We start from the raw sequence: 24,550 nt of genomic DNA, 5'->3' as shown, positions 1-24,550 counted from the left end.
CAATGGAGAGCTGGCTCTGGGCATAATTAGAAGAACCTGACTTTGATGCCTCCCCAGTCTCAAAGCCTATGTCCTCTAAGTCACCTCTGGGTGGTATGGGGAGCTGACCCAGGTCTGGTACCCAGCCTAGGGTACAAGAAACTGGGCCTGCTGCAGTTGTTTCTTCTCTTCCTTCACTAGCTTTTGGTGGGTTACTCCCCCTCTCTCCTCCTCTATAAAATGAAGTGTTTGAACTGAATGTTGGGGGAGGGCTCTTTCCCCATCTCCAGCAATCTGAATCTTCCTCAAATCCCTGATAAAGTATGAGTGACATTAGATTATGTAAGGATATTCAACTAGAGTTCAAGATTCAGAGGACTCTGAATCCCCTGGAACTGTATGCAAAATATATGTGTATACACATGTGTGAACACATCTGAGCATTTTTCTGGGAATAGTTTTCTTTAGCTTTCTACAGGAGGTCTATGATCCCAAAAGATTAGTCACCAGTCTGGTTTAGGCCTCATCACCTTCGACCCGAACAACAACCTCCAGACTGGTCTCCCCACTCCTTTCTCTATCCTCCACCCACCACAGGGGTACCCTTCTAAAATGCAATGCCTACTCTCATTCCCCTGCTTAATCTTCAATTGACTCCAGTGGCCTAAATTTCTTGCATGACATATAGAGTCCATCGTAATCTTACCCAGACATTTCCCCATATCCTGCCACACCCTAATCCATTTTCTCTGTCCTCACCCCATCCATGTACCCTCTGCCTTGGCCACACAGAACATTTCCCTGCTTCCTGAATGCGTCAGGCACTTTCACATCTCTCATCCTTTGCAAGGGATTCCCTGTATTCCATCTGGCAAACCCCTATACAGGCTTCAAAATCCAATTCAGATGTCACCTCCTTTGCGATGTCTTCCTGACCTCCCCCCCACATTAGGCACCCCCTTCTATGCTCTCACTTCTTTATCACATTTATCCTACTAGATTGTAGGTGTGTGTTTTTTTAATTTAATTTTTTATTATCTATCTATTTATCTATCTATCAGCTATCTATCTAACTATGGCTGCGTTGGGTCTTCGTTGCTGCACGCGGGCTTTCTCTAGTTGCAGTGAGCGGGGGCTACTCTTCATTGTGGTGTGCAGGCTTCTCATTGCGGTGGCTTCTTTTGCTGTGGACCATGGGCTCTAGGCGTGCGGGCTTCAGTAGTTGTGGCACGCAGGCTCAGTAGCTGTGGCTCCCGGCCTCTGGAGCACAGGCTTAGTAGTTGTAGCAACGGCTTAGTTGCTCCGTGGCATGTGGGATCTTCCTGCACCAGGACTCGTACCCGTGTCCCCTACATTGGCAGGCGGATTCTTAACCACTGCGCCATCAGGGGAGTCCTGTAGTTGTATGTTTAAGTGTCTGTCTCCCCAGCTAGACACGAAGCTCTCTTGGGATACATACCCCCTAAACAGGTGAACGTCGAGTTCAGCCCCGCCCCCCCGCTGTTCCACTGGAACTACGTTTCCCAGAAGGCCCAGCGTCCTGGGCATGCGCACTGGGACGCAAGGAAGCGACGCTGTTTCACTCTGGCTGCCTCTTCGTTAGGCTGGGAGGCAGAGCCTGAGCCGTGCCCAGGCCCAGCGGGGGCTGCAGCCTGAGCCCGGCGGTGTCGTCCGCCTGCCCCCCCGCCCTCCTCAGCCTCGGTGAGAGGGGCGGACAGGCCACCTGCTCGTCGCCAGGGCTGGGGTCCCGGGGACGCGGGGGAGACCGAGCCGATCTGGGACCGGAAGGGGGCGGGCGTGGGCGTGAGGGAAGGTTGGGCCAGGCCGGAGAAGAGCCCCGGGGTGACGGGGGAGGGGGGGGATTGTGGGCACCGGCCTTCGGGTAGATGTCCCGGAGGAGGGAGTTGGGGGAATTGGGAGACGCTGGGAGCTTAGCACCGGACCTGGTGGGAGGGTCAACGCCGGGGTGGAAGCCGAAGGGCTAGCGGGGGAGGGGCGCAGACACAGAGTTTGGTCCGTCTGTGGGAGTGTACCCTTTCTCACAGGACTTGGAGGCGGTGGTGATAATGCCACCGGCTGCCCTAGTTAGCGTTTGGGTTCTGCTGGGGTCTGCCTCCCGGTGGACGGCTCACTGGAGCCAGGGGCTGTACTTTAGGGGAGTTTGCCTCCTTAGTCTAACTCCTAACTCGCCTCATGTAGGGTCTGACTTCCAGGAAGTGCCTATTTCCTGGGACCCTGGGTCACTTTCTTGGGGAGGGCATAAGGTATATGCAGTGTAAAGGATTTAGGAGGCTTTTTTTTTCCCCCTGAAACTACCCTTTCTCAGCCAGCTGCTGTCCCCCACACTGGTTCCTCTTCCCTAAGTGCCAATAGCAGTGGAAGTAGTTTGTGCAGAGACGCTTGGACCCTTAAGAAACTCAAAATATTTCTGCATGCTATCCTAGCTCCTGTAGAGTTGTAGAAGGTGGTCTTTCGGGTAACCAAAATCAGGCTTTACTTAAACCGTCAGTATGACTATAACTAGGCTTCTTGTTCATTTGCCATGTGACCTTGGCCAAATTTTTTTCCCTCTCTGGTGTGTTGATTCCCTGGATACCTACACTGCAGATTGGCTTTCGAAGTCCTTTCAGGCCTTTCTGTGGAAGGGCTTAGTGTGTGTTTGTTTGTTTTGTGGGGTTGTTGTTGTTTTTAGCCATCCCCTTGGTTATTGAGTGGGCAGAGGGAGACTACTGTACCTTCTGCTCTGCCCAGGCTGTTGGAAAATGAATCTGGTGGTTTCCAGTCCCCAGCCACAGCACACAGACTGGACATCTGTGTATTCGTTTTCACTAACTCCTGTTTCTCAATTTAAAACCTGATCATCTTCTTCCTTGTTGGCAAAGGTGCCTTGGAATTTGTGTTGCTGAGTCAGCAAGCCTTTCAGATTTGCCCGGTTTTTGTTGTTTGAATTTTATATCAAGATGGGAACTCAAACAAGTCATTCCTCCTAAGGATCTGGTATCTCCATCAAGAAGGCACAGTTTGTGCCAGCTCTCCAGAGAGAAAAGGTGAGAGCCATGGGGACTTTACATTGCTGCCTTCCCAATCTGGTGTTCAGTAGAGAAAGTGGGCACTGGGGAGGGTGGAACTTGAGGTCCCCAGGATGAAAGTGAGCCCTGGGAGTTGATTGTTGATTGCCAACTGTCTCAGATAAATTTAGGTGGCTTCCTGCCAGCAGCTTCTCCTGTTTAACCAGTCTTAGAAGATGCTTTCCGCCTTCAGACGCGCTTTATGGGATGAAGGACACGAGTCACAGTTTCTGCATTTGAACTGGAAATTTTAGTTTCTTTTGTTAACTTGAACCTTTACTGGGTGCCTCCTTTTTGTCAAGCCCCATGCCCAGTGCTGGGGGTACAGTGACCAGGCGCAAAAGTTCTGTCTTCCAGGAGCTCATTGTTTGGTGGAAAAGATAAACCATAGACAGTGACAAGGTGTTGTCAGTGTGATACATGTTGAGGAGTGGATAATCACAGGGCGGAGCCCAGCCCACCCTTGCCCAGGAGGGAAGGTCCAGAAGCCTCCAGAAGATGATAGCTAAGGTTGTGAAGAAGGAGTAGGTCCCAGGAAGTAGGGGGCGGAGCCTGGCAGAGGAGTCAGTATACGCAAAGTCGTGAAGAAACCTGGCATGTCTGGGTCACTATAAGCAGCTCAGTGTGGCTGAAGCGACAGCGTGTGGATGTGGGGCCGAGAAGCCTGGAAAGGTAGGCAGGGGGCTGAGCGGGGGCTTTTATGGGTCATGCCAAGGCTCGGGGAACAGAAGGATTTTAGTACAATTCCAGGAAGGGCATTTTTTTTTTTTTTTTTTTTTTTTGCCGTGCCACGCGGCTTGTGGGATCTTAGTTCCCCGAACAGGGATCGAACCTGAGCCCCCTGCGTTGGAAGCTCAGAGTCTTAACCACTGGACCACCAGGGAAGTCCTAGGATGGGCATTTTATGAGCCATGGCTAGAAATGAGCCAGATGAGCTCCCTGGCTCGAAAGCATGGAATGGATTCGATTGTTCTCTTCGTGACTGTTTCCATACACCACTGCCAGCTTCTGGTAGGGGGAGGTAGACAGGGGAGTTTGCCCTCTGGCTGCTCTGGGTCTTGTGAAAGAGAGAGAACTGTAGAGGACAGACCGAATGCCGTGGAAGTTGGTAAGAGGGGATTTTTCTTTCAAGTGGGCACATCGCAGCATCCTGGAGGTGTTTAAATGGGGCCTTGAAAGTGTGGGTCAGCTAAGGATGGGTGGCCAAGTGGGTGGGATTCCGGGTAAAGTTGAGGCACGGAGCTGGGGAAACTGGCGGTATATGGGGTAGCAGCTCATCACTTACGCTTTTTAGGAGGGATCGGGGAGGGGAAGGTGTAGATGGAAGAGGGTACTGAGGAGAGATGCTCTGGCAGTTACTGTTGATAGGAAGGGACCAGACCGTGATGGGCGTTCAGCATCCGCCAGAACGTGAACGTTATTTCTAGAGCTCTAGGGGAGGTGCGGAAGAGAGAGGGTCAGAACTGCATCGGGAAGCTCAACCTCGCACCTGTCTCTGGGGTGGGCGAGGAGAGACAGGAGTTGGAGAAGCCAGCGGGCAGAGAGTGCTTGTCAAGGTGAGAGGCAGAAAGGTCCCAACCAGATGCTAGCAGCGGGGTCTGAGGAGGCGAGGAGAGGGCAAGCCGGGGCAGCCGCTGGGCTGGGGGAGAAGGCGGAGGAGGGCCAGTGCAGAGCCAGGGAATCCAGGAGGAGAGGGGCGTCAGCAAGGAAGGTGGGTTTGGCTTCAGACCTGTTGAAGGTACTGAAGAGGCCGGCAGGAATGGGGCCACGGGCGAGGGAGGAGCATCCCTCATTCATTGCACACACGCTTAGGAAGTTGTGTGCCCGGGCTTGTGCTTGGCACTTGGAGTACAGAGAATTAAACAGTCCCTTCTGTGTGTTTGTTTTAATTTTCACCTCAGGTAAACAGAGAACTAGATTAATAAACAGTGATCACCGTTCACGCCCAGCTTGCTTTCACTTGTTTCTGAAATTATGATTATTTTTTTATTTTTATTTTTTTAGCGGTACACGGGCCTCTCACTGTTGTGGCCTCTCCCGTTGTGGAGCACAGGCTCCGGACACGCAGGCTCAGCGGCCATGGCTCACGGGCCCAGCCGCTCCGCGGCATGTGGGATCTTCCCGGACCAGGGCACGAACCCGTGTCCCCTGCATTGGCAGGCGGACTCCCACCCACTGTGCCACCAGGGAAGCCCCTCCGAAATTATTTTTAATGTGTTGTAAGTTCCTGCATTTCAGCCATCCACAACAAAAGCCAGGATCTTGAAACAAAATACACACCCAATCATTTGATCTTTCCTCCCATTCCCATCCTGAGATAACCATTATCCCCTCACTTTCATTTTTATGTAGTTTTACGGTACCTGTGTATTCCTAAGGCACTTAAAAAAATATCGCTACAGTTTGTCCATAGCATTGCATGTCATCTGATTCATTTGTCTTGAATATTGAATAATATTCCATGGTGTGGGCAAATCACAGTTTATGCATCCGATCTTCCGTTGATGGGTACCTGCTCCTTTCCAGTTTTGCTGTCACGCGTGGACTGCTCTGAACATTTCCGTACACGTTTCCTGTTGCACATATGCAAGAGGTTTTCTTGGGTATGAGCTGAGGGGTGGTATTTTGCTGGGTCATAGGGTGAATAAATGTCCAACTTTCGTAGTTGTTACTAGACTTTTTCTGAAGTGATTGTACGAGTTTTCACTCCACCAGCAGCAGAATGTAGGCCTTCCACTTGCTCCACACTCTTGCCAACACTTGGTATAGGCTGACTTTTTTTTATTTCTGCCAATGGAATGGGTATAAAATGGGATCTTTGGGATCTTCATTTCTGTGTCCCTGAGCCCTGATGTCGAACATCTCTTCATAAGTTTATTGGCATGTGTGTTTCCTGTAAATTATATGTTCACTTTTTTGCAATTTTTCTGTGGGGTTCCTGGCACTTTAAAAAGAAAATTGACGTGTAAGAGTTCTTTATATATCCTTGATTTTAATCCTTCGTGCTTATTGTGAATATCTTTTTCCAGCTTTTAACTTTCTGCTTTCTTTGAGGCATGTTTTGTTGAACAACCATTCTTAATTTTAACACAGTGAAATGTATCTCTTCATGTATAGTCAGCGTTCTGTGCCTTGTTTGAAAAATCTTTTCCTGACCATAATCCTTGCCTTTTAGGAGTCTGTGCCCTAGTGGAGGGGACAAGTAGATAATTGCACTCAGATGTCACATGGACATTGGTGGTTAGAAGAGGCCACTTCTCTGTGCAGGGCAGGAGTGGATGTAGGAAAGATTTCACTGGGCAGAGAGTCTCAGGCTGGGAATTAAGAATTGAGTAAGTGGACAGGTGGGATGGGTACTTTTGGTGGGGGGTGAGGGGCATGAAACAGCCTGGCCGGTTCTGGGCTCTCACTGGAGTTGCCGATGGCTGGAGCAGAGGGCTTAAGGGACTCAGGCAGGACATCTGAAGAAAGATCTGGATGCTCTGCGTGCATGGAATTATTGAAGCCATGGGAGCAGATGAGAAGGTCACAGGGGAGGGTGGAGAGAAGAGAGGTAGGCCAGGGCCCAGTTGCCTGATGCAAGGAAAGGTGTGGCTCTGGGAAGCAGGTTGGGCTTCCCTGGGGGTGGCCCTCTCCACATGCTGCCTGCCGTGCTGTTGGATGCTGTATTTCACCCTCAGGTGTTGGGCAAAGACTGACATGTCTACAGAGGGCAGGCATGTCATAGGGGAGGCTGGCCAGAGGCATAAGCACTCTCCCACTTTTCAATAGAGGAACGGGTTCAAAGAAGTATTTCTCAACTATAGTTCAGTGGGACCGCAGTGAGGTCAGCAAACCGTGGCTCATGGGCCAAATCCAGCCCACAGCCTCTTTTTTTTTTTTTTTTGTGGTACACGAGGCCTCTCACTGCTGTGGCCTCTCCTGTTGCGGAGCACAGGCTCCGGACGCACAGGCCCAGCGGCCATGGCTCACAGGCCCAGCCGCTCCGCGGCATGTGAGATGTTCCCGGACCGGGGCACGAACCTGCATCCCCTGCATCAGCAGGCAGACTCTCAACCACTGCGCCACCAGGGAAGCCCCACAGCCTTTTTTTGTTAGTAAAGTTTTACTGGGACACAACCACGCCAGTTAGTTTATGTGTGGCCTTTGGCTGTTCTCACACTACAGTGGTGGAGTTGTGTAGTTGCAACAGACACCCAGTGTCCTACAAAGCCTAAAATATGTACCTTCCAGCCCTTTATAGGAAAAGTTTGCCGGCTCTGCCCTGGAGAGTTGTGGTAACTGTGGTAACCTTGAGAGTAGTACCAGCCACCACAGTGGTGCAGCTCATCGTTGCTGGCTGCATAATGAATCTGGGTCAGGCCTGCAAATGTTGCCAGGTTTTCTGGTTTTCGAGAGAAGCTGGAAGTCTGGATTTTTTTGTTTTTTTAATGGTGGATATTCCAGTTTTTAAACATTGGCTCAACTTGTAAAAACTAAAAACTGTGTAGTAGGTCAAGCAGACACATCTGGCAGGCTGATTTGTCTACATCAGTTTATCCCTCTGCAAACTGATTTGGGTTTGCTTATACCTGTGGCTTCTCAGGCAAGTTGTTTATCTTTTGCCTCACTTTTCTCATCTATAAAATGGAGATGATGCCCTTTGCTCAGGAATGTGAGGACTAAATGAGGACACTTATACTTAGCACGGTGCCTGGTACCTAGTAAGCTCTTGGTTGGTGGCCACTGGTGTGATTATGGCCACTGTGCCTGCCACTGCTTCCGCTGCTCCCCCATTCTGGCCCCAGGATAGGCTCTGATGACCTGTGGGTGGTCAGGTTGCTCCTGGCAAAGAAGGAGCAGCAGGCTCTTGGTGCTGGTGGAGGAGGTTGCCCACTGGGGAACTGTTGGTCACTGGGGCCTGCCCCCTGGCCACTGTGTGGCTTTCTGAGCCCCATTTGGAATGTTCTGCTCTGACCTGCCCCTGGAGGGCCCTAGTCAGGCACCAGCCAGGAGGAGTTACTTCCCTTCTAGCAGCCCCACGTGCAAGGAACAAATCATGTGTAGTTCCTTCCATCTCTCAGAAGCCTAGTCAGGCCTGGGTGGCACCAGCGTAAGCCATCTCTTTTCTAGACAAAAGCCCTACCTTGCAGCGCTCCCCTGTTGTAATAGTTTGGGCACCTGGATGGTGTGTTTTTTGCACTTCCTTGGAACTCGGGGGTGGGACATGGTGTCTCTTGGCAAGGAGGTGCCGTGGTACTTTGACAGGCCTGTTAGTAAAACTCCACTGGGACGGGAGCAGCCGTCTGAAGTAATGATGGTAAGTAACAGTGGTGGGGTTTGTTTCATATTTACGATCTTTTGAAAGTGGTGGGCATTGTAAGCGGTTTGTTTCTGAAAAGTAATAGTTTCCCACTTTAGAAAATGTGAAAAGTTCAGATATATAAGGAAGTTGAACCAAAGGTCTCTAATAGTTTCTGCACTCCAAGGCAGTCCTTAGCATTTTGGTACCGTTTCTACTGCGTTTTCTCTCTGCTTCTCTTTTACCGAGTTAAAATAGTGCTGTGGGGAGTATCTTTATGTTGAAGTTTTTCTCTCATCTCCTTTGATAGATTTTTTAATGATCGTGTCAAAGCAAGTGAACATTTTTAAACCTCTTGATACGTGTTACCAAACTGTTTTCTGGAAAGGGTTTATCCGTCCCAGAAGTGTGACATCTCAGGGTACTCTCGCCAGCACTGAGTACTGAAATTATTTTTACTGCTTTGACAGGCAAAAAAATAATAGGCCATTGTTTTAAATTTGTATTAAAAACAACATGTCTAGCAAAGTAGAACATTTCTTTGGTGTGTTTGTGTGCAGTATTCGACTTTCCCATCTCCGTGGGAAGGCTTTCTGACAGTGCCCGGGTGGCCGGCTGCCCTGTAACAAGTCTTTGAAGGTCATGCTCTGCTTACCGGTCATGCGCACCGTGTCAGCTGGTGGAGTGTGGAGTTGCAGGCCCATGCTTCTTGGAAAGCACCTGAAAGTGACGCAGCATGGAGCTAGGGTTTGAAGTCCACCCAGTCTCACTGGTCTCCAATCTGTGCCCCTCAGAACGCCTCTGTCCCGCACAACAGCTTCCTGGACCTCTCAGGAAGTAGGAATGGAGGGCAGCCCTTTTGTTCATAAGAGCACCCCACTCTTCTGCGTTTTACATATCGATGGGCAGCGTATGGTCACATTTGGAAAAGGGTTCTGCTGCTTATGAGAGGCTGGAAAACCCATCCAACCGCCTGAGCAGTGGAGCCCAGGAAAGGAGAGGTGACTGTCCCAAGGTCACCGAGCATGGAGCCAAGGGTGAACTGCCCAGCTCAGGCCTGGGCCAGGCCACTCTGTATTTCGGTGGGCTTTGGGGGGAGGAAACGGGTCCTCACATGTTGGCAAATTGACAGTCGCCCAGTCTGGGCACCAGTTTAAAAGCCATGCTCGGGGCCTTCTTCCCGGAGGCCGCAACTGTAAGGGATCCATTTGTGTGGTTCCCCTACCCGGAGGCCCACAGTCAGGCAGGATGAGTTTCACTCAGATTCCTGCGTCAGCTCAGGTCTTGTTCTAAAGCTTTTGTAAATCCCCTGGGAATAGAAAGACTCTTGGACACATGCAACTTTTCTCCTTTGTGTGAAACCCCTCTCTGGTAGGACAGTAGCGTCCCTCTGTGCCTCGGAGCCGTGGGGCTGTGCACAGGCGTTAGTGGCTAAATCTGACAAGAGAATGCAAGAGAAGTCAGGATGGTTTTTCTCGTGGTCAGAGTTGTTGATACTTTTTTTTTTTTTAATTTTGGCTGTGTTGGGTCTTCATTGCTGCGCGCGGGCTTTCTCTAGTTGTGGTGAGCGGGGGCTACTCTGCGTTGTGGTGCGCAGGCTTCTCATTGTGGTAGCTTCTCGTTGCGGAGCACGGGTTCTAGGCGCGATGGCTTCAGTAGTTGTGGCACGCGGGCTCAGTAGTTGTGGCACGCGGGCTCTAGAGCACAGGCTCAGTAGTCGTGGCGCACAGGCTTAGTTGCTCTGTGGCATGTGGGATCTTCCCGGGCCAGGGCTCGAACCCGTGTCCCCTGCATTGGCAGGCGGATTCTTAACCACTGCGCCACCAGGGAAGCCCTTGATACAGTTTTTTAAAAATAACTTCGGTTCGATCATAATAAGTAATATGATCATTGTAGAACATTTGCCAGTACAGAAAGAGGTAAAGAATAAATATCCCATAACTCCATCACTCCTAGTAAAATGTCAGTGTTGTTCCTTCCCACCTTTTAAAAATTAGCTTATATTAGAACCTGGTGTCACAGACTGGCCGTCTGACCTTGAGTAAATTCTTAATTGCTTTTGGCTTTGGTTCTCATGTCTGTAAAATGGGGATAATCTTTACCTTCAAGGGCAGTTGAGGGTTGAGAGAGCTGGATGGCAAGAGCACCGGACAGAGTGCGTGCCACATAGTAGGTGCTCAGTAAATGGCACACCCGCCCGCTTGAGAGCATATAGTGTATATGGTTACATATCCGGTATTTTTAACTTGTCAACAGCATTATCCTAGGTCTGAAAGCCTTTTAAAAACATTTTTCAAGACTCGTATTCCATCATTGGGGTGTACCATAATTTATTTAAGAATTCCCTTATTCCATTATCATAAAGTGTTTAGGTTGCCCCCAGACTAAGGCTGTTTTCCCATGGCCAATTAGAATAATAACAACTTTCATAATTAAGAGCACCCTAAATAGGCCCGTCATTAGGAGCCGAAACAAATTAGGTTTTTGAACTGCAGCTTGGGGATGGCTGAGGCTGTAACAGAGAATGGGTGCATTGACACGGCCACTGCGTGTGCATGGTTGCTGCGTTCCAGGGGAACATCAGTGGGTGTTCTGGGCATCGCGCCAAGTGTGCCCCAGGCGCCTGGAGCAGAAGGTGCTCCTCTCTTTTGGCGTGTGTGTTTTAGACCCTCTGGGATATTAGGCATTTGACGAGCGGCAGCCCCAGCTTTGGGTCAGCCCCAGCTCTGCCCTCAGGGAGTTCCTTTTCTGGGGGGTGGTGAGAGCGGGGACAGATACTGAAACCAATAAATGCAGTATGTTTGGATAAATGGAGAATGCAGTGAGGACGCACAGGAGGATGGGGTCAGCACTTTCTGTTAAAGGTGTGGCTCAGAGCGGGGTGCTGTGGCTGAGTCTGGAAGGATGGGCATGTTTGCTGGGGGCTTAGGCGCAGAGAGGATGGAAGTCTGGACATGGGCACCAGCAGGATCAATGTCTGGGAGGTGGGAAATGGCTCCGAATGTTCTGACACTTGCTAGAATTTGATGCATGTGGACAAAAGGTGGAGGCCTTGGTATTAGTGGGGACAGTGGCCGGTCGTGGAGGGGCCGTGTGCTGTGTCTTTCTCATCTCTGGGTCTCTAGTACCCTGACAGAGCCTGGACCGTCGTGTGCCTGCGGTCTGTAGGCCAAACACGTTCATGAAGAGCTTAGCTGAAGTTCTCGAGTGTAGTTCTCAGGCTGTTTGGCAGAGTTATCCGAGTTGGTTCATCTGGGGGTGTGTGGACATGCTGGAACATACCACGTGCGCTGGTACATGGGAGGCCCCTGCTGCCCGAGAGATGAGTGACGCCTGCCAGGAGGTGCCGGGGGAAAGTCTGGGCTCAGGAGTAATTGGCCCTGAAACCAGTCCTGTGATTTGTACCTGGGTGTGGGTCCAGAGACCTCTAGTTGCAGGTGCTGAGCTAATAAGCTCGCCAGCCATCTCGAGGGCATCCCGGGTCTAATCGTCCATGGCGGGATGTGTGCTTCTGTTGGAGCGGTTGGCAGCTCAGGGGTGGCCCTGGCCCCACTATGTGTGCTCAGAGTTATTGCAGGCCTGACTCATCGCCCGTGTTCTCAGGCCGGGTAGCTCAGTGCCGCCCTGGGCCACCACTCCTCACCTAGACATGAGGGGTGGGAGGTGCTGGGTTGGAGGGGAGCAGGGAAAGGGAGGGAGGCCAAGATTGGCTGATATCGGCTGTGTGCCTGGAGCTGTTCTGGGTGCTTTATACACACCTATCCATCTGAATCCCCTAGAAAAGCACTTAGAATAGAGGTTGATATGTCCACTTCCAAGCGAAATCGGGCTTGGAGGGCTTAGGTACCTTCACCAGGTGACACAGTGAGTAGAGTGCAGTGGGTATGCGGCGTGTGGACACCACAGCCTGTGCCTCTTCCCTGTCACCTGCTGCTCCAGCTCTGCCTTCCTTGTGGGGCAGGTGGTATCGGCCTTCTCACTGAAACCCTGCGGGAGTACAATCTCAGGGACAGCAGCGAAAGCCCAGGCAGGGTCCCAGCCTCATTAGTGGCCATGAAAGTGAGTCACCAGAACCACTGGGGGCTCGGTTTTCTCGTCTGCAAAACAGGGACAAAATTCAACGTCTGTACTTAAGGGGATCGTGTGGGCATCGGAGCAGGTGATGTGACTGGCAACCCTGTTGGCACCAGGGCCCTATGTGGACGTAACAGCTGAGGGTGCTCACAGCTTGAGATGCAGGCTCCTCTCTCCCTTCCTCCCCTCCCCCCACCACTTTCCCTTTTCTCCCTCCCCCCTCTCTAAGTAAGTGGGGTGCAGAGAGGCTGAGAGGCTTAAGCATCCATAGGATTTTAACGTTTATTTAGGCGGAGCCCAAGGTAGAGCTCGTGCTGAGCTTTCCTCGCTAAGAAAATGGGCATTAGAGCCAGCTGATCTGGGTTTGCCCTCTGTGCTACCACTTACCAGTGTATGTGTGACCTTCAATAAGACCTTGACTTCTTTGTTTTCCTGTCCATAAAGTGGGAGAAATACCGCCTTGTCAGTCTGTTTGGCCCCGTTCCTCTCTCACCCTAGGAGCTTCCACAGACTCCCTTTCTTCTTCAAACAGCTGCAGGCACATAGAGTCTTCATCTGCCCCCATTCAGTCGTGCTTTGAGCTAATCCGTATATAACACGTGCTACATGACACGGCCTGTGCTGGGGCTGGCGAGGTGGCTGTGGACAAGGCCGGCTCGCTGGGTGTCTGCCTTCTGAGGGGACAGAAAGACAGGGACCGCCATATGTGTATGTGGGCGTTAGAGTTCTGGTCGGGGCCGTGGAGGAGAAGTTCATGTGACAGATGGCCTGGGAAAACTCTGAGTGATGCAACTGGGCGGGAGTGACTGGGAGAAGAATGTCTTGGGAGATGGGTGTAAAGTCTTTGCAGCTGACCGCTGATCAGCAAGGCCCAGGCCCAGGGAGTGGGGTGCAGGGAGGCCAGAGAGGGAGGGCTTCAGCATCCATAGGATTTTAATGTCTATCTAGGGTCTGCCCTCTGTGGGTTAATGGTGCGGGAAACCAGGGCAGCCTGGAGACCTGGACAGAGCTAGGACCCGCCCATGCTTAGAGTCGCAGCTCTGGCTGTCCTTGAGCCCCTGGTCCTTTCTGAGACATAGTTTTTTTTTCATCTGTAGCATAACAGGTGTTAATATGTGTCTCACAAACAAACCTGCTTTGGAAACCTGTGTGGCGTCCTCACAAAGGTATAAGGGGTCATGATGGCCTCAGTCCACAAAGGATTGGGGTGACTCATGAAAATACATATAGTACAAGAGGATACACTTAGTAGTTGGGCCAGAGGGAAATTATCGGTAAAAGGACAGAAGCAGGGCTGATGATTGGCACCCAGAATTCACCCACTGTGTCTTCCTGGACATTTGCAGAGGTAAGGAGGCTGCTTCATTGACTCCGAATTCTTCCTGGCTGCCTGAGCAAAGAGACAGGATTAGGTACTTGGTTCACGATGCCCTTAAGGTATTAGGGAAAAAAGTGACTGCGGAAAAGCACGATTTTTCCCACCCCCCGCACTGAGACTAACTCTGGCAGGGCCACCGTGTGTGTCGGTAACTGCGTGTCTGTCTTGTTTCAGGTCTCCTGGAAGCGCTGGGCAATGAACCTGAGACTGCAGCCCAGAGTGGTCTGAAGCCGGTGGGGAGAACAGAGGGAGTCCTGGGGAAGATGGCCATGGCCCCAAGCCCTTCCCTGGCTCAGGTGTACACCAGCCCAGTGGCAGTGGCCGTGTGGGAATGGCAGGACGGGCTGGGCACCTGGCACCCCTACAGTGCCACTGTTTGCAACTACATCGAGCAGCAGTTTGTCCAGCAGAAGGGCCAGCGCTTCGGGCTGGGGAGCCTTGCCCACAGCATCCCCTTAGGCCAGGCCGACCCCTCACTGGCTCCTTATATCATCGACCTCCCCAGCTGGACGCAGTTCCGCCAGGACACTGGTAAGGCACTTCCTGCCTCGAGTATGTGTCCAAGTGCCTGTTTCGGGCTGGGCGTCGTGCTAGGTGTTGGGGGTCACAGAATTGACTCTCAGTGTTATCCTGCCCCTGAAATGCACACGGTCAGAAGGCGGGTGGTGGGAGTGATAGCAGTGTGAGATGTTCCTTAGTGGTACGGGGTGCCTTGGGAACACAGTGCAGAGGCCGTTCCAGCCCCTTTCCCCCTTGTCTCCCAAACCAGAAATGCCTGCTTCCACCCGCAGGGATTTGAGGGTCTCGCTGGCAGCAGGCAGGCAAGCAGGCCGGCCGGCATGGGGGTGGCACACCATGCTAGTTAAGAGGGCCTGGCGACGGGTTCCAGCTCCTGTATGAGGGCTGTGCCATATGGGCAAGTTACTTCACTCTCCTGTGCACTCATGTTTCTTTCGTGTGTGTGTGTGTGTGCGCGTGTGTGTGCGCGTGTGCGTGTGTGTGTGTGTGTCTTTTGCTCAGTATTACTGAGAATGGGGCCACCAACTTCTTCCCAGAGCTGTGCACTATCCCTGTAAATCAGTGGTTTTCAGCTGGGGGCAATGTTTGGAGACATTTCTGATGGTCAGGACTATGGGGTGGGGCGCTACCAGCATCTAGTGGGTAGAGGCCAGGGATGCTGCTAAACATCCTACAATGTACAGGACAGCCCCACAACAAAGAATTACTAGCCCAGAATGTCACTAGTGCCGAGCCTGAAGACTCCTGCTCTAATCCCTGTAGCAGCCTCCTCGAGGGTATGAGGACTCAGGCTTCCAGGCAGTGGATGCAGATAAAAGTCCCTGCCTTCATGATGTTTGCAGTCACTGAGAAAGGCAGCGCACAAGATAAATGAATCGAGAACTGTGTATGAGTTAGGTAGCAATGAGTGTTTATCAGGGAATGGATGTGTGAAGCACAGGGAGAGGTCGTTTTGAAGTTTGAGCTTGGGTGGCCTGGTCACCAGGAAGGGCTGGGGACAGATAAGGAGGGAGGGGCAGGTCTTTCAGGGCTTTTCCATCCCTTGAGGGACTTCGACTTTTCTTCTGAAAGGAGGAACCCTGGGAAGATTAGGGCAGAGGAGTGACGTAATCTGATTTGGGGGTTAAGAGTATCCCACTGGCTGCTGAGGTCGGGAGACCAGGTAGAAGGTAATCGCAGTGATCACCTTTTGACAAGTACTGTTGGAAGCATGGCCCAAATTGTCTTTCTCTCCTGAATCGTCAGGTTTGGTTTATTAATATAAGCTAACCACAGGTGTTTGCTAATAGTTGCTACCTGGGAAGTCCAAAGGAATCTAAGTACATCCATGTAAGAGAACTGTGTAACAGTTAATAAAGAGTTTTACAAAGTTTTAGAGACATAATAAATACTTATGGCATAATACATGAAAACAGGAAAATTTTTCAGTATGATTGTCAGCTGCACCTAAACATACATGCCTAGGAGACTAGACGGGAAGGAATATGTTACAATATACGATATACGTCGTGTGCTTTCCTCTTGGTGGTTGGATTATGGATGATTTAATTTTCTTCAGACATTATGTTTTCAGTTTTTTAAGTCAGGCTACGTAGGTTTCATCCTTAGGACTATTTTGAGCCACAGCTGGTCTTTGACCTAAGCGTCCAGCATCCCTCACTCCTGCTGAGAAACGCTGGTCCCTCTCTGCCACTTGATCCCTTTGATCCACGGTTTCTTTGCATAGAGAGAGCTCTCTACCCTTCACCCCAAATTTGGAGAGAATAGTCAATGCCAGCCTTTAGGTCAGACAGCAGCATGACCATATATACACCGTGATCGTGTTGTTTTATTTTGGTTGTAGGAAAAAAAGAATTTTTAAACTCCCTTTTTTGGGGAGGTGGTGAGTGGCTAGCAGATGAACTTTATATGTGCAACGCTCCTTTTAAAACAGGCACCATGCGGGCTGTGCGGAGGCACCTGTTTCCCCAGCACTCGGCCCCGGGCCGGGGCATCGTCTGGGAGTGGCTGAGTGACGACGGCTCCTGGACGGCGTATGAAGCCAGCGTCTGCGACTACCTGGAGCAGCAGGTGGCCAGGGGCGCCCAGCTCGTGGACTTGGCTGCCCTGGGGTACAACTACACCGTCAACTGTGCCACCCACACGCAGACCAACAAGACTTCCAGCTTCTGCCGGAGCGTGCGGCGCCAGGCAGGGCCCCCGTACCCAGCGACCACTGTCATCGCCCCACCGGGCCACACGGGAGTGGCCTGCTCTTGCCATCAGTGCCTCGGCGGCGGCGCAGCCGGCCCCGTGTCAGGCCGCTACCGCCACTCCATGACCAACCTTCCAGCCTACGCAGTCCCCCAGCCACCCCACAGGACCGCCGTTGTTTTGGGGGCCCACCAGACCTTTTCTCCGTACAACAAGCCCTCACTCTCTGGGGCCAGGTCTGCGCCCAAGCTGAGCACCGCCAACCTCTGGGCTGGGGCGCTGCCCTCCCTGGGGAACCAGCCCCTCTACCGCTCCAGCCTCTCCCACTTGGGACCTCAGCACCAGCCCCCAGGACTGTCCGCTGCTGGCGCAGCCAGGTATCTTGCGTTACGCGGACGGTCGTTTTGTCCACCCGCATGCCTTGTTAGCGGGCTTGGGTTTCTGCTCTTCTTTAGCTGGGAAGACTCCCCCCAAATGCCCGCAGACTCGGCACCTGCCTCCTCGGCTGTCCCTGCTACGTCATCCCCTTTGCACATGCTCCAGCGCTGCACGTGTCACGTGGTGCTGAGGTGCCACACTGTCCACAGCCTTGTGTCCCGGGGAGCCTACCTGACTTCTGGCACTTGAGTGCTGGTAGTTGCCCCATGGGTTAAAACCAGTGATCCTTTCATTGACCCAGGAGAATTGGGCTCTCTGAGCAGTTAAAGATTTTTTTGGCTGTGCCTGTGTGCCACATAGCTGGGGCCGGGTACCTGAGGACATTTCTCTGACTCCATCTATGTGCCTGGCCCTGGAGTCACAGACATGGAAGGTTCAGCCCTCTCCCTGAGCCCCCGGCTTCATCCAGGGAAGGCTGTGAGCCCAGCTTCGGTGCTTAAAAGTTGGTTGAGGAGAGAGCAAAGTGCTGAGCGTGTTGGGGGTGGCAGCAGGTGACATAGGGCAGCTGCTGTGCTGGTACAGTCCGTCTCATAGGGCACCCTGAGATGATGAAATGGGCCCCGTCCAGACCAGGTGGCACTTTAAAGTGGGGAAACCCCTGAGTGGCCAGTGGTGGGTGCATCTGGGATGCTCAGAGACCTGTCACTGATCAGGGGCCTCATCATCGATTATTATTGAGGGTCTGGGGCCTGGAGAACATTTTGAGAACTCAGAGTGTTAGCCGGGATGGGGGCCGATTTCTGAGAGAGGGTGACCTGGGCGGGTGGTGACTGGATGTGTAGGCCTGTGGCCTCCCTGTTTCCCAGGGAGTCAGCCTCTTGGTGCCACATCACTCACCCAAGCCCGCCCACCAGCCCACCTGACCACAGGGAGGGCTGAAGCGTCCCAGTGTGGCCGAGACCTCCTTGGCAGCTTCTCAGGCCTCTAGTATTTCTTCTAGTTAGGTTTCAGAGGACCCTTCCAGCTTCGATAAGACAGTGACAGCTGTCACTCACCAAGCACGTGTTATAGCCGGGCCCTGTTCAGCAGGCTGTGTGGGTGATTTCGTGAATCCTCCCAATGGCCATATGGTAGGGGATGTCCCCAGCTTACAGGGGAGAACATTGAGGCTGACGAGGCTGGCAGCACAGCCAGGAAGTGGCAGAGCTGGGATCAAACCCAGGCCCCTTGTGGAGCATGTGGAGTTTTTTTTTTTTGAAAAAAAATTTTTTTTAATAATTATTTTTTTGTATTTTGGCCATGCTGCGTGGCATGTGGGATGGTTCCCCGACCAGGGATCAAACCCGGGCCTCTACGGTGAAAGTTCTAAATCCTGACCGCTAGGCCACCAGGGAACTCCCCACGTGGAGTTCTTGAAGCTGTCTAAAAGGCAGAGTGAGAGGAAGGCAGAGGGCGTCCTGAGGGGTGCGCGCAGAAGCCGCCAATACACAGAGGAGGGGATGGGCCCCCTGGGTCCGGGTGTCTTCCTACGTGTCCTCCAGGAGTTGGAGCACGTGGATCTGAGATCTCTCTGGGAATGGGGAGCACAGGGAGGTATGGCCTGGGCCTTCTCTGTGGGCTTGCACAGAGACATAAGCAAGCTGGGCTCCATGCCAACCCAGTCCCTCCCAGTGCTCTGTGAGGCCCCTCCCAGTGTTCTGTGAGGCCCCTCCCAGTGCTCTGAGGCCCCTCCCATTGCTCTGTGACGCCCCTCCCAGTGCTCTGAGGCCCCTCCCATTGCTCTGTGAGGCCCCTCCCATTGCTCTGTGACGCCCCTCCCAGTGCTCTGTGAGGCCCCTCCCAGTGCTCTGAGGCCCCTCCCAGTGCTCTGTGAGGCCCCTTCCAGTATGTGAGTCAGTCTGTTCTAGAGAAAAACATGTCACGTTTGCCAGCCCAGAAGGATTATCAGCAAGGTTGGAGCTGCTTTTATGACTGGGTCGGCTTTGCCTAGCCTCCTGGGGCTTATGTTCTTACAAATTAACTGGCAAGTTTCTAGATGGTTCTAGAGCTGGGATGCTGGGATTGAGCCAGGCGACTTCATGGGCTTTGTTGCTTTCTTTTGGTATGGGGCGCCCATCAGTCTCCCCTGATATTTCTTTGGTCTCCCCTCCCCAGCCTGAGGGCCCAAGAGGCTACTGAGGTGGGTCCCGTCAGTGCCATCCAGGCCAGTTACAGGATGGAAGGCTGCCGGGCCAGACGGCCTTACCTTTGCTGCTGGGTCATGCGTGTTGCCGCTTACCCTGCTGCCCTGCGTTGTAAACCAGGAGGGAGCTGGGCCAGCAGGCTCTGGCAGGTGAAACAGCCTCAAAGGGACCTGCCGCCTGAAGGGGGTGTTCACCTTGACCTCCTGCAGCTCTTCAGGAGCTGGGAGGGGTGACATTCACTCGCAGGGGCCGGTGTTCTCCTAATTTGTAGTGTGGTTCTCTGCAGTTAACCCTTCTCTAATGGCTGTTGTAGAGCCAGAGGGGGTTTAATAAATCCCTGACCTCTTAACCCAGCAGGGCCAGAAGGATTTGAAAACACCTGGCACCTTAGTCTTCTAGCGGCTGTGATAAAGTTCTCAAAGCCAAGTGAATGGCAGCAGCATCAGGTGAAGGTTACCGCGTGTGTGGAGGAGAAAGTGTTTACTGGTAGCTGTTGGGAAGGACATGTGAGTCAGTGAAATCAAAATTTGTGGAACCCATGTGGTGTTTTTTTTTTTTTGTAACCCACATAGTTTCAAATCACTTCTTGCTCAATCTGGGTAAAACCTTGGCTGACTGATTTGCCTGTTGCCCCAGGAGCCTTTCCGAGTAGGCAGTAAGCCATCGAGAAGACACATGATTTGTCACTGAGCCACTGGGTTTAAGTAAATTTCCTAGTAGCTGAAGTTTATCCCTTTAAGCACCAAAACTTGTGTTTCAGTGATGTTGGATGGAAGACTTTCCAAAATGTGTCACGCACAGGTTCTGTAATAGAGGGTGTGCCGGCTGGCTTAGCATTCTGATGGCTTGGGGTGGTGATTAGGACCAGCCCTCCATTGCAGCTTTGGTGTGGCTAGGCCTCGGGGAGCTTAGTCCCTGCACTAACCCGGCCTAGGAAAACGGCTCTCAGCTTGCTTTCGTCAGCTCTGTTCTTGCTGCTGCTGTTCTCTCAGCCTCTGAAAGCACCCCACTCCCTCCCAGTATCGGCCAGGCTCTTCAGACTTGTGGGATTGGGGTCCTGGGTTCCAGTGGGTCCTTGCCCCTGACTCGCCGTAGGCCCTCGGCTGCACTCTGTTCTCTTTCCGCGTCTCTCTTTTCCTCTCTGAAGGTTACAGAATTGGGTCAGTTTCTGAAGTTTCCTTTTGCTCTGATAGGGCTGTGGTTTTCAGGACTTGTTGAGGGCCCTGCAGCTCTCCCGGAGCTGCCTGGCTCCGCTCAGACCTAGGAAACAGTGGGCACTTGGATCGTGCTGCAGATTGAGCCTCGCAGACACCCTGGGGGCCTTTGGGAATTGTTCGCATCTTACAGAGAGAGAAAGTAAAGCTCAGGGGACTCGACATGCACCAAGGCACCCAGCTTTTAAGCGCTGCGGGGGCTGGAAGGGGGTCGCCAGGTTCCACATCGTACGCTTCTTGTACTGCGCATGCTCAGAGGTTCCCCGGTGGGTGGCAGCTCGCGGGGAGCTGGAAGAAGGCTTTGTGTGCCTCACTGTCCAGCCTTCTAGCTCTGCCCCGTTTGGGACTGTCCAGTCCTGTCTGCGGAGAAGACTAGAAATCTTCCTGTCTCGTGTTCCCAGCTCCACTTGGAAGCTCCTGGAGACGGTCCCAGACAGGCAAGGCAGGGAGGGCCTAGTAGGTAGAGCCAGGAACCCAGCAGGTGGGACGGGTGCATGAGGCAGGTGAGAGGGAACTCTCGGAAGGGCACTTCATGGGCATATGGTGCCCCCACATCGGGGAACGCTCTGCCAGTTTGAGCCCTTTAGGGGACGGTGCAGGGAGATCAGCGACCTCTGAGGTTCTGTCCACCCCTGAGAATCCCCATCTTGGGACCCACTGGATCCTTTTACTGCTCTGTTCCTTCTGATCACAGCAGAGAAATGCATGGGGGAGGAGCTGGGGAAGGTCGCAGGGCAAGTGACAACATCGTGAGACCCCTAAGCAGATTGAACTTAGCCATGGTTCCTGGTCCCAGTTCCAGGGTGAGCTGCTCATTGGAAGCCTTACTGCCTGTCTGCTTTCTGCTCTAGAACCTAGGCCTTCTCCCTCAGATACGTGCCTCTCACCAGCAAGGGAGGATCGTGCTTCTCGGAGCCCCGCTGGGCCAGTGATGCCCAGCCCACCGAGTAGCCCAGTGCAGTGGCAGAGCCAGGCTTCGGCTACCAGCTTCCTGGTTATGGGCTGAAGCTTAGTGCTCCCTGTCGGGTTAGCTTGGGAGATGAAGGATGCCTCCAAGGGCTGTATCTTCTCAAATTCTTCACTTCTACAACCTGAGAATTGAAGAAACAGGCTCAGGAAGGTGGCGCCACGTGGGGCGTGGCTTCAAATTAAACGGAGTTTAGCAGGGCCAAAACCTTAGCCCTAGTGTCCTACACACCTAACCCCCCCCCGCCCCCCACATCATCAGAGCGCCCTGATCCAGTTCCATTGTCCTCTTGGGGCTGAGGGTAGATAAGGGTGGCAGGAAGCATGGCCGCACAGGTTATTCTGTTTGGGGAGAATAGTCCAGAAATGAAAACCAGTACCAGCCAGTGTGAAATTTTCTGATTTGGGTCAGAACCAGCAGCTCCCTATTGTGTCCACCAGTGGGACCCGTGACCCCAGGCCAGCAGTAGGGAAGGATCTGGGCAGCTTCCAGAAGCATTTGCCGTAACCAGGTGGTTGCTGGTTTGCCGACCGTTGTAAGGGTGGCACGGCAGATTGGAGGCGTCCGTCGTTTCCTGAGCACCTTCCCAGCTCCTGGATCCAGGCTGGGCCCAGTGGAACAGAGAGGAACATGCCCAGGGCCTGTCCTTGGGGAGCTCCAGTGGAGGGACTGCGTGGACGGGTTTCAAAACCCTTCCCACTGCGTCACCTTGAACATGGGCAGTGCTGGATTGGAGGACGCAGTCACCGGGAGGGGGAGGAGGTAGCAGGCATGGCGGGCCATCTACGCCAGCTGTCCCCAGGGCAGGGCTCCCTGAAACCATAATGGCACGGGTTTATTACCGTTTAAAAATATAACGGCTTAAAACCAAGTGAGAGACCTGGAATTAGTCACTGTGGGAAGCAAGACCTTCATTGAAAAAAAAATTTCCTGTAGTTTGAACTAATTTGGGATTTACAGAAAAGTCACAGAAATAGTACAGTTTCCCCACCGCCCTTACTTGACTTCTCGCGTTAACATCTTTCGTAAACATGGTGCGGCTCAGAACCAGAGAGAGGCTCACCACTGGTGCAGGACTGTTAGCTAAAGACTTTTCCCACTTCATCGGTGTTTCCTCTGCAGTTGTCTTTCTGTCCCACGATCCCGCTTTGCATCCAGTTGTCATTTCTTCTCCTCCACCTGTTCCTCCTCCTGTGGCCTCCTGTCGAATGGCCCTTAATTTGGGTTCGTCAGACGTTTTCTCATGACTGGACTGAGGTTATGCTGTTTTGGCAAGAACCACAAAAGGGGTGTTATTTCCTTCTCGGAGCGTCTTCTCTTGGGGTTCCTGATGTTGGTTGGTCCTGTTACTGGTGGTACTGGTCTGGACCACTCAGAGTGGTTTCTGCTGGACTTCCGCTCTGCAGGGAGCCACAGAGCCCTCCTTTTGATGAAGCTGGTGAGTTCATAATTCTTTTAGGTTTGTCTTCAGAGTCTCTGATTGTCCAGGAGAACGTTTTTTGACAGCCAAAGCTTCATTCTCAATACCTTGTAAAAAGATGAGGTTCATCCCCAGCAGTGTTCTTTCGTGTCGCTGCCCCGTCCCTGCCTACGGTTCCTTCCCCTCCCCAAGGCCCAACTTGGAGTTTGACTTTTGTCGCTTGATTTTCACAGGGGAAGTGATGGCGGGCCGGCCTCTGGCTTAACATCAAGTATTCAGATTCTCTTTCTTGGTTAGTTTGGGTCTGAGAGGAGTGAACATCAGATCTCTTTGCTCCTCCTTCCAGATACTCTTCATCAGGATCTTTTCTTTAAAAAAAGAAAAAAACAGAAGCCCTCACTGTACAGAGGCAGCTGCGGGAAGTGAAACCACAAAGGGGCCCCGGCAGCGCCCGTGGCTTCCTCACTCGGTGTTTCTCCGGCTCCTGTTTCTGCTAAGTCGGCTCCGCACATTAAGCTCTGCCCTCTCTTCTCCCCAAGTGCCTCCCTGCCCAGCGGTCCAGTGAGCAGCCCCAGGAGCGTCCCTGCCACGGTGCCCGTGCAGATGTCGAAGCCCAGCAGGGTCCAGCAAGCTCTCGCAGGTAGGCAGGCTGCTCCCTGGTCCAGGTTCCAGAACAGACTGTGTCTGGCAGGACCAGGACTTGGGGGCAGGGGAGAATGCGTGGGGTAGGGGGAGGAGATTGTGGGGCAGGGGTCTTGTTACCCTGTGTGTTCTCATGGAAACCCAGAGAGGCTCCTTGGGGGGCGGTGCCTTTTTTCAGTGATGGTGTATCCCCCAGCAGGTGAGCCTGGGTGCCTGTTCGTTTGTCTCGGTGTCGGGGCGGGCGGGGGGGGGGGGCGGTGCGGGTCATGCCTAATGATGGTGGGTGCCCTGGTGTGGCCTTTCCCCATCTTTTACATTTTCACATCGCCTTGAATTATGGTTCAGGAGTCACTTTGCTGTCCCCAAATGCTTTAGGCATTTCCCTAAGGGGGCCCCCTGGGGAACTCATAGAACTCTTGGCTGGAGTTAACATTTTGAGTAAGTGCTTTTGTGTCTCTCTAGATCTTTTGTTAACCTTACACCTTTGAACTGTTATTTTTTTTAATTGATTAATTATTTATTTTGGCTGCGTTGGGTCTTCGTTGCTGCGCGCAGGCTTTCTCTAGATGTGGTGAGCGGGGGCTACTCTTCGTTGCAGTGCGCGGGCTCCTCGATGCGGTGGCTTCTCTTGTTGTGGAGCACGGGCTCTAGGTGTGCGGGCTTCAGTAGCTGTGGCACGTGGGCTCAGTAGTTGTGGTGCACGGGCTTAGTTGCTCCGCGGCATGTGGGATCTTCCCGGACCAGGGCTCGAACCCACGTCCCCTGCATTGGCAGGCAGATTCTTAACCACTGTGCCACCCGGGAAGCCCCAAACTGTTTTTAAAATTCCTCTTGCGGGTATTAGGAAGCCACTGAAAGTTATTTTTTAACTTATGGGAAATGTAAAATCGTACCTGAAGATACACTGAGGAGTCTGGTGAGCCTCCATCATTTAAAGATGGAGGCAGAGGAGTGAGCTAACCAGACTGGGTGTTGGGTGAGTCACTGTGGTAGCACAGGGGGGATTGGAGGGGACCAGGCCTAGAGGCAGGGAGACCCTGTGGACCTGGACTTCATGCCTCAGGTGGGCCAGCCACTGACTAGGGCCGTGGCCGTAGATGGAGGTAAGGGCTTCTGACTTGGTGGTTGGATTGGTTGTGAGAGGGAAGGAATAGAATGAGGCCTGGTGTACAGCTGCCGACAGAGATAATAAATCATCATAATTAAGGAGGAAGGACTAGGGGTTTTGCATGTGTGGTAACTCATTTCATCCCA

At 52.6% G+C, this 24,550-nt stretch overlaps 1 protein-coding gene across 6 annotated transcripts in view; it reads left to right on the top strand.

The window, feature by feature from the left end:
• The first annotated feature begins 1,545 nt into the window (after window positions 1–1,545).
• Window positions 1,546–24,550, top strand: part of DTX2 (deltex E3 ubiquitin ligase 2) — a 33,841-nt gene continuing 10,836 nt past the window's right edge. Inside the window, exons 1-5 of one of the 6 annotated variants that reach the window (XM_022588018.3) lie at window positions 1,546–1,680; window positions 2,862–3,026; window positions 13,955–14,311; window positions 16,233–16,869; window positions 23,194–23,294. In XM_022588018.3, coding sequence (XP_022443726.1) covers window positions 14,044–14,311; window positions 16,233–16,869; window positions 23,194–23,294 — 1,006 coding nt within the window. In that variant the 5' untranslated portion in view covers window positions 1,546–1,680; window positions 2,862–3,026; window positions 13,955–14,043. Of the gene's footprint in view, window positions 1,681–2,861; window positions 3,027–3,073; window positions 3,720–6,922; window positions 8,347–13,954; window positions 14,312–16,232; window positions 16,870–23,193; window positions 23,295–24,550 lie in introns of those variants that run through there. The other 5 variants (XM_022588020.2, XM_030763699.2, XM_030763700.2 and 2 more) reach the window with 5 other exon arrangements.

The sequence above is a fragment of the Delphinapterus leucas genome, chromosome 15 (assembly GCF_059928025.1).
Source record: "Delphinapterus leucas isolate spDelLeu-1000000601 "Yukka" chromosome 15, BTC_Dleu_Yukka2, whole genome shotgun sequence".
NCBI classification, from domain to species: domain Eukaryota; kingdom Metazoa; phylum Chordata; class Mammalia; order Artiodactyla; family Monodontidae; genus Delphinapterus; species Delphinapterus leucas.
This window is presented reverse-complemented; position numbering and strand designations above follow the sequence as displayed.